The 11,861-nt window shown below is 39.6% G+C and overlaps 1 protein-coding gene across 9 annotated transcripts in view; it reads left to right on the forward strand.

Annotated features, from left to right (window-relative positions):
- PTPRE (protein tyrosine phosphatase receptor type E) overlaps positions 1 to 4,591 on the forward strand; it is a 99,827-nt gene extending 95,236 nt beyond the window's left edge. For all 9 annotated transcript variants that reach the window (XM_080596606.1, XM_080596611.1, XM_080596612.1 and 6 more), the window contains one exon: positions 1,496 to 4,591. In XM_080596606.1, the coding sequence (XP_080452732.1) occupies positions 1,496 to 1,570 (75 nt within the window). In that variant the 3' untranslated portion in view covers positions 1,571 to 4,591. The remainder of the gene's footprint in view (positions 1 to 1,495) is intronic.
- The last annotated feature ends 7,270 nt before the right edge of the window (positions 4,592 to 11,861 follow it).

Raw genomic sequence — 11,861 nt, forward strand, 5'->3', positions numbered from 1 at the left:
AACAGGCTTGCAGTTCATCACTGAAAGGGAGAAACGCTGACTTGTTGAAAGTCAGCTACAAAGAATATGCAAAGCTTGGTCCTGACACTTTCCCTTACAGAATAAACATTAGCAAGTTTTATGGAGGTGTGTTTTTGGAAAACACATAACGCCGATATTTGGTATTTTGATAGCAGCTTCCATTAGGTGATGAGAGACTTCTTTAGAAACAGTTCTCTCGAAGCTCCTTTCCCAGGTAGATGTTTTCTCCGTACTATGGATAGGGGAAAGAGGCTGAAGAAGTGGAATTGGATTATCTGCAGTCACGCTCAGACAGGGATGAAATCTTTCTTTTGGGGTTCTGGCTCTGTGATTTAATAATGTCAGTTAAGGGTGTAATTGCCGTTATTGAATTGATATTCCCAGCTGAGCCTGTGGAAAGGCTTCTGCTAAACTCTGCTTTCCAGCGTGAGTGAATTCAGATGCCGATTCCGTTCATTATCAGGCGTTAGAGATCTGGTAATCCAGCAAATCACGTCGAAGGCTATCAGCATGCCCACGAGCTCGGGCTGTGCCCCACCTTTAGCCAGCAGGCTGACGTAGCCAGTGGATAAGTATACACAGACAGCATTTACAAGTGAAACTCCACTTCAGAAAAAAAAAAATGAACTTAGAGGTATTTTTCAAGTTCTGTACATTTGAAGTTGCGTTGTCACATAGTTTCAGCTGTGGAGCTCAAAGCCTGAAGTTAAGCAGCCGGGCTCCCTGGGGAGGGCGCAGGACGAGTTCCCTGCTTTAGCACGAGATGGGCAACAGCCAGGTGCAGTCAGCAGCTTAATTTAAATGAGGAGACAGGTTTAAGAATTGACGTTCATTTGAAGAACTATCCCCTAGAAAGCTTAAAGAAATCATTTTAACCGACAGGCAAGAATCAGCCTGTATTTGACAAAAGAGAGGTACCATTGCTTTTATTAAAGAAAAAAAAGAACCAGGATAGACTAGTGCTCAGCTCCTTCTGCACATGAAGGGAAAACGGGCAGCTTTGAAGAGAATACCCTGCTGACGGGTTGGTGGCTCTTTGAGGGTCAGGGTGTTACCATCCGCCTGTTATTAAAAGTTGGTTGCATGTGAGATGAGAGCGAAGCCCTTCATGTCAGAACTGCCACGGGTCAGAACCCGCGTTGAAACCATGGCGCGGCTCGTGCTGAGGACCATGTCGAGGTCCTCCGGTCACCTGCCTTTGGTTTCAAAGCTCCTCGCGGTGACGGGGTCGGGAACCAGCCAGCGGCGAGGCGTGAGCAGACTTGAAGCCAAGAGCACAGAACTTTCGGGCAGCCGTCAGAAACTTTCAATCACTGGGCGATTAGGCTGAACTGGTAGCTGCTGTGAACGTGCCGTCTTCCGAAGTGGAAGACGTTGCGTTCACCACTAGGATTTGCATAAAAATGATTTTTTTTCCGATGTAATCATATGATGTGACCAAAGCACGTTTTGATATCTTCTCACTGTTTTTCAGGAACAGTATGAATTCTGCTACAGAGTGGTACAAGATTTCATCGACATATTTTCCGACTATGCTAATTTCAAATGAAAATTCCTGCCTTATTTTTTAATTTGTCTGTATAAATAGTTGTATATTATATTAATTTATTCCATGTCATTTTGATTGACTTTTATTGTAAATATGCCTTTGTGTTTGCTCTAAAAGTTGCATTTGCTGTACAAAATTATTTCTGAAATATAAATATCTTCTAAAGCAAAGTATAATGTTCATATACAGTATATTACTATAAGATGGTAGAGAAATCTTTATTCTAAATAACAGTTAAATTAATTATTGAAGTTTTATTTCTTTTTTTTTTTCCCACTTACAATTATTTATCAATAATGCTGTCTCCCAGTTCTTGAAACTTTACGCAGGTGATTTACATTTCATACTAAAAAAGTGAACTGTGGTATATATGTTTAAACTAAACATGTTTTGGCCATAAACCTTTCTTCACTGACGTCAACAGCAAATGAAAACAGATGTTTATCTGGGGACACACACTGCTAACCTACTCACGCTTACGTGTAATTTATTTCATGGTCTCACTGAAGGGCAAAGAGACTTCGAGCTATCAGAATATGGCCCTTTTTGTGTAATAATGTACAGTATAGCTGAAAAATATAATTGCTTTTAAAGTCTGTTTTTAAGAACCTCCCAGTGGATGGCAGTTCTATTTTGAGTCTTAATAAGATATAAGCATTATAAATACAGATTTAAATTTTTGATTTAATATAACTTTAAAAGTCCATTTATTTTGTTCTTTCCTAAATATTACACCAGCTTAAATCAATCTAGAAATACAGTAATGCGAGTTTCCCACTATTAGAGAATATTTTGCATATCAGAAGAGTCTATTTTGCAGCTCCTGAACTTGTCTACTTCAAGAGGCTCTACAGCCGTTGTTGAAACTCAATATAAAGCTTCTGTATGTACATGTGCATATTTTCTCACCTTTTTGAGAAAAGGCAAAAGAGAATTTGATGAAGAAAAATTCTCATTCTTTGATTACAGTCAACAAAATAATAGTATTTCCTAAAATTTTGAAAAAAAAAACACAGTAAATTTTTAGCACTAGCAACGTTGAGCACTGTAGCAGAAAGCTCCTTTATGTTCTTACTTTCCCGTGTATGTTATCAAAAAAAGAAATGCTTCCTTTATCTAAATGGGTTATATGATTGTGTATATAGATATATTTTTAATGAAAGTACTACTGATAATATAATTGGTGAAATAAATTTTAAAAGTCTTTTACTATAGCCCAGAACAGGATGTGCTTGGGGGTTAGAAAATCCAAAAAAATCACAGGGCATCTGAATGTTGAATAATTCAAAAGTATATCTTTTCCACTCTTTAAAATGCATACATATATGAATTAATGAGCACAAAGTCTGTACTTCAGTTACTTAACTAATATGCAATAGTCCTGTCTTGTCCAGTTGCTTAGTTTTTTCAATGCAAACATAAAAGCCTTATTTAAAATTAAACAAACTGATCATTTCACTGTTCTTGCACTATTTTGCCCCATGACCATTTTTCGTATCTGGTAACAAATAGAATCAGTCGTACAACGCAAGGAACAAGGGAGGTGTTCATCCCTCTCCTTTCATTTCATAGTGGATGGAAAAGGTGCAGTTTAGACATTTCTAAGCACACTGTTCTGAACACTGCCATTTACTGCTTCTTGTCTTCCCATTGATGCACTTCTGTATTTATTTGTACAGTAAATTATGCACTTAAAAAAGTTTGTTTAAAGACTAAACATTCTTTGTGACTTGTCATTAGAAGATACTCTCAAAACACAGAAAGTGTTGAGGAGTAAAAGAACGCAAAGTTTACATTACTACTGCATGCTAAAATTCTATCAAATTTCAAAAAGGCATCAAATAAATTCAGTACGAAAACCAATGCAGAGAGGTTTTCGGTATGATCATTTGCAGCACAGACAGAATCAGAGAGGTTAAATGATGATAGAAAAGAATGCAAAGAAATGTTCACCATTTTCCAAAGAAGCTTATTCAATGGTCCCGTTAGATCCTAGGATCTTTCCAAACGTTTACTTTACAATAGAAAAATAATTTGTCTATCAGACAGCCCATCTCCTAGGGATCTCACATAAAAGCCTACACGGAGAGTTGCCTCGTGAAGCAGACCTCCTCAGCTGGACGGCAACGCAGCGTGATGTTACGGGGACCCGATGGGCAGCAGCTAAGAGCAGGCTGGAGTTAAGCTGAAACATCAAATGTTAAGTGGGTACTCCGATTTTAGTTGCTACCTATATTATCAATTAGGGAACAGAAAAAAATGTAACACATTTCAGAAGTCACAAACATAATGACCTTTTTTCTTTTTTTTTTTAAATAATCTGAGAAGCTTGCTTTCCAGTTGTGTTTAGTGAATAAGCTGCTTATTGCAGCAGCCTCGTGACTGGGGAGCTGTATCTTGACATAGATATATCTGATTTTTCTTTAAAAATTTTCCTACGTTGCATGAAATTACTTTAAAATGCCAAATAGTTGATTAGAAGTTGTACATTCTGATCGGTATGTGGTTTTGGTCACTATGTGACTTGACTGTTTTCACGTGTTAAGATGGGTTCCAGTTCACCGAAGCATTTAAGCATTTGCTTTACGACATCTCTACTCCACAAAACATACAGCACCATAGGTTCTTGGTTCCTGAAGCAATCCCTTAAGTGCTTTGCTGAATTGGGCCTTAATGAAGAATGCATACTGTAATTACCAGTGTTTTTTAGGGTATTTTTACGTATCAGTTTTTTAAACTTTTAAAATGAGCCTGACCGCCTGTGTTCAATATTTTGAAATGTTTTCATTTCCCTAGTACCATTTTTAATGTAAAGTTATTGAAACTTTTCTGTATGACCAAATTGTATTTAATTTGTCAAATCTTTATAATATATGTATGTATTATACAGTTTCAGCTACTATTATTTTCTTTTATTACATTTATAATTTGATCTTGCTGTGTTTTTAATGCCAGTGAATGTTGCTGAATTATTTGTATATGCAAATTGCAAGATCTAATACATTCTGATGCAAGAACAAAGCTCTGTTTTTATTCTTACACCGTATTACTTTCTTTAAATCTTTTAATTTCATTCCTGTCCTGCATGCTCATTTAAGTTAACCATTCCGAAGGATTGAAAAGCCATTACCTAGGTAGGTAATTCTTCGGTGCTTATCACCTGTAGTTATTTGGAAGTAATGCTGATTCGCGTCGTAACTGAAGCACTGTGCGTATAAAACGCGGATAAATTCAGGGTAGCAATTAGCAGGCCAAGTCTTCTCAAAGAGTATGAATAACTAAGACTTGGTGATCGATAGAGAGCTCTGAAATGACTAGGCCCCGCGCAGCACCGAGCTCCAACATGACTAGGCCCCGTGCAGCCTTCCCTTAAGTATCAGTTCAATGATTTGAAGCCTGGCCCTGCAGTATGTTGACAAGATAACCCCCGGGACACTCGTACAGCTCCCAGACAGCTCAAAGCCGTGTCCTTCTGCTCATTCTTCCCATCGGAGCAGGGCTGCGCTGCCCTGGGGGCATTGGGGAGCAGTGGGGGCCGGCGGCACCACGGGGCCTGCACCAGGCCGCAACTCCTGGCCGGGCAGGGGCGTGAGGGGAGGCCTCGCTCACGGCACACGCACCACCGCTCCCTTCTGCTGTACCTCAGGTTTGAGAGTGCTGTGCTACGCTGTGGTATCGCACCAAGATAAATGTGGCGGCCTAGCTTTCAGCTGTCGCCTGTCATCAATCAAGAGTAGGATAGGACAAGAGGGAAAGGCCTCAGGTTGCGACAGGGGAGGCTCAGGTTGGAGACGAGGAGACATTTCTCCTCAGAAAGAGCAGTCAGGCGTTGGGACGGGTTGCCCAGGGAGGCGGTGGCGTCACCGTCCCTGGGGGTGTTCAAGGAGAGGGTGGACGTGGTGCTTGGGGACATGGCTCAGTGGTGACATTGGTGGTAGGGGGTGGTTGGACCAGGTGATCTTGGGGGGCTTTTCCAACCTTTACAATTCTGTAAGGGTTTTGACAGTGTAGATTATTTTTCGATTATTTTTTCCGTACTTGTTTGGAAGAACTTTTAGTTTGCGTGTCCTCCTTGTGTGCTGTATGCTGACCTATTACAGAACTCTTTCTTTGTTTTCCAATGTTTGTCAAACGCCCTGCTCCAACATTTAGTATTCGTACATGGTAATCTTGCTGCTTTCAGCACTACAGTTACAGGAGTAACTGTATTGTCTGTGATTCTATGATTTGTTACATGTCAAAGCTTTTTTTTTTTTTTTTGTAATTCCAGATGAACTGACAAAATATTTTGTGCGATTGGATCATAGTTTTAGCATGTATCAAGATACACAGCCTGTAAGGCCACTGGAAGTCAGTCCTGTGGGAACAGACTGATACCTTTGCTTTCAGAAAAAAAGAAGACTCTCAATTATTAATCAGTAATTATTGACTATTTACTGCTTATTTTAAATAATTATTATCAAAATTATTACTTATCTGCACAATTTCTAGTATGATACGCCTAGTATCATACTAGAATAGCAGGGGTTATATGCTATGAGACACAAAGAATGACTTTTCTCCTGTGTCATCGTAGTGTGCTCCTGTTGGTCTCTTTCTGTATTTAAGATCAACGATAAAAGGCACCTTTCCTAACAAACCTAAAATTGCAGAAAGGACTTGGCATAACTTGATCCTCCATTCCTTAAAGCTGCTAACACACTGCTGTTCAGATACTGTACTGATAATAAAGTGCTCAGATTTGCCCCTAACATCCAGTAAAAAGAGATTTCAGTGACAGGGTGACGGTGTAATTACAATCCAACTAGTGGAAATGTTCTTCTTACAACAGATACCCTCTTGCTCTCTACTATGTCCCATTTTAGTAGCAAAAGAAATAATGCAACTACACAAAGTATGAAGCCCGTAACTTTTGCAATCGGTTTATATACACAGATTATATGGAACACCTACTTTTGTCATAGCATTTCTCCAGCAATTAATTTTTTGACTCATCAGATGAGAATCTGCACTTTTTTTTTTTTTTTTTTGTCCTTGAACTTGTGTTTCTTTCTGGAGATTTTGCATTTTACAACTTGTGATGCTGGAGATAGTTCTGTTTATAGAAAGCAGCCTTTAGAAATAACTTCAATTTTAAACTGCTCACGCAATACATTTATTTCTATAGGCTATTTAAGCAATATAGACTAACCGAGAACAAAGCCGTATTTGTTCTGTATAGGGCATAAATGTCAAGTCAAAGCTAAGATTTCCTTCATACAGAAATTGTTCAGTGCCTCTGAGAATTTTTCAAGCAATTGGACTTTACTGCGAATGTTCTTCATTTTATGTGTTAGGATTATTTTGTAATTTCGATATTTTAATAAGAGCTTTCTTCAAATGATTTTTATACGTTTTCTATGCTACTTCTCACAGTGTGCGAATTACCAAATTATTAATCAGGTTGAGACTTTGTCCTGGAAGTTCTTTGCACAAACAATCCTTTCTTCACCTGCTCCCATTGTTCCTGTGTTTTCATGAACGGCGCTCAACCCGTTTATAACCCTTGAACAGCAGATCTAAATTGTTACTGAATGCCAGTTGGGTGAACACCAAGCAGAGCAAAACTGTACCGCTTTCAAGGAGCTCGAGCAGGAATCAATTAGCACATTGGCAGTGGTACCAGATTATGAAGCTCAAGTTGTGCACTTGCTGGCAGCGATCTGATACCAGCAGAACAGGCTGCGGGCCGTGCCTTCGTTTCGGGCAGTGAGCAACCTGTAGGCCGTGTCTGTCGTGCTCGTGGGCTCTGCTCCTGTCTTCTTGGAAACACCACAACTGCCCCAGGCCCTATGAAGTAGATAACGTATTTTGCTTTTAAGTTATTTAAGCTCAGCGGAGTCCTGCCCCGTTCACAATAAACGAGCGTACAGATCAGTGAGTCATACTCAAACAGCAGACATGTTGGATAGGAACCATTTTGGAAAACCTATCCTATTTGTTCATAAACTTAGGCCGATTCCTCTCACATGAGAATAAGTTGTCAAAATTTGGTTCTGTATGAATACGTGCATCCGAAAACCTTAGGTGTGATAATGTCAGTGCAATAAACCATTTTATGAGAGGAAGCCTATTGCAAAATAGATACTTTTTCAGAGATTCATCATAAAATAACTTACTTAATCACTGGGCTTTGCTTTACACAGCATCAATAGCCTGAAGTATATATTCCTCAGAATGCCCAAGAAAAATTCATTAATTAAATCAAATTGAGAAGTGATCCACGATGACAGCTGCCAACTGAATTTACACTGATCCCATCTACATCAACACTTTTGTTAGAAGTTAGCAGTTTTATTCATCGCTTACCAGGCATAAATCTGTCTGAACTTTTTTAACTTTGGCAACTCTAGAAGCAAGGCTTATCGTGATTGTTTTGTTTCTCTGTTCATTTCCATACTCTATATTCTGGACACACACGCCAAATTACATGTACACTGAGAGAATACCAGCGTATTCAAAGGTAATTCAGTTTTCTAAAACTGGGGGCTGATTAGTGGTGATGGCCTTTCACTAATATCAAAGTTGCTGCCTGAGTTTATTGCCTTATTCACCTTAAAACCTCTATACATCATAAAAGCCCTAATACAGTAAAAGCTTTAACTGGAACTTGTGCTTTCTTAGACTTTCAGCCGATTAACAGCAATAGCACAAATCTGTGAGAAATAAGCTTCATTCCTTGCAGTGCTTCCAGACCACCTGTTCAGAATCTAGGACAAATGGTCTTGTATGAGGACCTTCATGTGAGGAATTAAGATGCTAATTTTTTTTTTTTATTATTATTATTTTTTTGTCATTGTGCTCCTGGCTCCAGCCTTCAGCCCCAGTATGTTTTAGCGATTAGGGGCCTTTTTGTATTATTGGGTCACAGTCCTCCACTGGTAAGCCTAATCACCAAGTCCTGAAAAGACTCGCAGGGCCGGACTGGTGGCTCTCTGTGAAGTAGCTTTTCCCTAAATTACCTTTTGATTGGTCAAGTTAAGTTAAAAAATGTCTAAGCTGGCAAGGACATTCAAGGACTGATATAAAGTACTATATAAAAGTACTTTTCAACACATTTTGAGAGTCAGTTGTCTTACTTCAACTTGTATGTGGTGGCTTGTAGTCCTAGTAAATTAAATGTTGACAGCCAAATATTACCCTAACAGAAAATTTGAAGTAAATGTCATTTTTTCCCTCCTGTAGATATACTGTTGCAAATATCTGTGTATCCATTATTTAAGAGACCACTGCTGCTCTTGAAGACAGATTTGAGACAAGGCACTCTCAAAATCTTTTTTTTTTTTTTATAATTTGTGTTTTCTTGTAGGTATTGTTCTGTTGCAGAGACGTTTATCACAAAGGTTGTGATAAGGTACTGTGTGGTAAGTGCACTAATAAACCACTGTATGATCATACCAGAATATACAATTATTGGTACATAGCAGAACACTACTTTTTTTTTTTTCTTTTTTTTTTTTCTCCTGTAAAAACACCAGAGCCCTTGTCAACATAAAAATGCCCATACAGTGATAGCGGAAAAATTGCTATTTTGCTGTCTGGCTCAATTCAATGCAGGCTAACGGACACTGTAATGAATTAGGCTTTCAAAGAGTTTTGATAGCATAATCCTTTTGTTTTGGTAACTTCAGTCATGACCGTGCTTGTAAAGACCCCCAAAAGGATCTGACTTTGAGATCTATTTATTAGCAATGATACCCCGTGTTAGAATTCTGATTTTGCTTGAATGTTTTATGTTTTACACCTAAGTACAAGATCATCCAGTAGCATAAAGCTATCATGACAAGCTGAAGGTGAGATGATAAATTTGTGTTAATATGTTAAACTAAATTAACCCCCCTACCGAAACTTATGAAATAGACTTCAGAGTAATTTAATTCAAAAGAAAAAAAAAATTACTAAGTTGCTTACATCTAACTTTATCGTATCTAAAGTCCCCTAAAGTCATTTTACCACATAAAAATAGTATTTGAGGCAAACTAGATAATTAATTATAAAAGTAATAACATCAAAAGGAGTTCTGCTTTGTGAAAGATCTGAATATTAGGATATTTATCCCCCGAAGCACAAGAGACTGGATGACCTTGTAAAAGGCCTTTCTCCCTTTGTATTCCCCCCCACCCCACCCACCCACCCATACACACACACACACGCACACACGTATAACTTTGATAACTTGCAGTTAAGGTCACCAGATTCTATACCCCACTCACACACATTTATTATTAAAAAAAAAAAAAAAACAGGCATCACTCAACTTGTCTAATTTCCCTTGGATTTTTTTTTCCATCTTGAGGGGGAACCATACAAGCATGATGTTGGTAGACAGCATGAATTGCGGGAGGAGGCTGTCTTTGCTGTAAATTAGTTATGGTAAAAAATAAGGTTTGCTTTTTGAAGGATCCCAGTAACTACAATATTTTAGCTTCTGTGTGGTTGGTATGATGGTTAGTATCAAAAATACTGTGTAAATTGAAGCCCACAGTGCTCGTTTAGGCTGTTTATCCTGTGGTCATCCTACAAGACCGCAGCCAGGTTTTAGTGCCAGTTACCAGTTTGTGTTTGGTGCTAGGAAGTTGTGGGAGAGATACCAGAAATGAATACCCTGCATAATACACATAATCATAGAGTATCCCAAGTTGGAAGGGACCCACAAGGATCATCGAGTCCAACTCCAGGCTCCACACAGGTCTACCCAAAAATTTAGACCATATGACTAGGAGCGCAGTCCAAACGCTTCTTAAACTCTGACAGGCTTAGTGCCATGACTACGTCGCTGGGGAGCCTGTTCCAGTGGGCGACCACCCTCTCAGTGAAGAACCTCTTCCTGATGTCCAGCCTGAACGTCCCCTGCCTCAGCTTGACACCATTCCTGTGGTCCTGTCACTGGTGATTAAGGAGAACAGATCGGCGCCTGCCCCTCCGCTCCCCCTCGTGAGGAAGCTGTAGGCCGCCATGAGGTCCCCCCCTCAGCCTCCTCTTCTCCAGGCTGAACAGGCCCAGTGCCCTCAGCCGCTCCTCGTACGTCTTCCCCTCTAGGCCCCTCTAGGCCCTTCACCATCTTGTAGCCCTTCTCTGGACACTCTCCAACAGTTTCATGTCCTTCTGTACTGTGGTGCCCAGAAGTGCACACAGTGCTTGAGGTGAGGCCGCACCAGCGCAGAGCAGAGCGGGACAATCACTTCCCTTGACTGACTAACAATGCCGAAGTTTATTTTAAATTTAATCCGTAAGAGTAAATTGTTCTCCCTCTTTGTCAAATTACTCAGAACTTATAGGAATACTTTGTTTCTTTCATGCTTATATTAAATATTCAACTTTTGTTTAACTCTGGCAGTAGGTAAAGGTCAGTTTGGCTTTCATTGTTGTGAAACCACAGCCTGAAAATGAGGTTTCGAGCAGCCAGGTTAGCCGATGCCCAAAGAGCAGGAGGAGCGTTAGGTCGCCTGCATCTCCATCTGCTGCCTGGCCTATCTCTACTCCCTCATTTTTAAGTACTTTCCTATCCTGTTTCATGGAGGGGAAGACAGCTGTACCCTCCAATCCCTTTTATAGAAGTCCAAAACCTTTTGTGACTCCCTTAGGCCTCATAGAGAATCAGCAGAGAACAAATACGTAGCTTGCTTTTAAACTTGGCTTTATGTACCACATGGAGGAGACTGGAGAATGAAACGTGAGGTGGCTGGGGCCTGCGCTTTGTAACTCCAGGCCACTGGTAAAAATGTTCAAAATGAAGAAAGAAATGAGCATACTGATGGAAGTTACATGTCTTAATGTAGCTAATTTTTATCTGTGCATAAATATTTTAAAGAGTATTTTAAAAATATCTTCTCTATGTCAGAAAGGGCTGAGGTGGAGTCTTTCCTGTCCGAAAAATGTTTCTGACTTGAGTCTACGTTTAAAGGGCTCAAAGGTATCTTCTTCTGCTTGGCTATTTTCAAATCAGGGTTTCTTGTCATTTTTCATACCATATTATCTCATTGATTGGAAGTTAATGTTTGCTCAAATGACAGAGATATCAAACGTAGAGTTGGCCAAGGATGGGGATGGCCATGACGTTGGATGTAGGGATGACGATTTTCTCTCATATCAGCTTTCTGCTTTTATGCAGTGCAAGGCCTTCTGGTGGGACTCATCCTGGCTCCTCACCAGGTGTTTTTTTTTTGTTTTTTTTTTTTTTGTCTTCACATACAGAGCAGCATGGTGTTTGTCTCGAGTTCAGTCTCAAATTTAGGCCTTAGTACTCAATTCC

The sequence above is a fragment of the Anser brachyrhynchus genome, assembly GCF_964034855.1.
Source record: "Anser brachyrhynchus genome assembly, chromosome: 6".
In the NCBI taxonomy this organism is placed as follows: Eukaryota; Metazoa; Chordata; class Aves; order Anseriformes; family Anatidae; genus Anser; species Anser brachyrhynchus.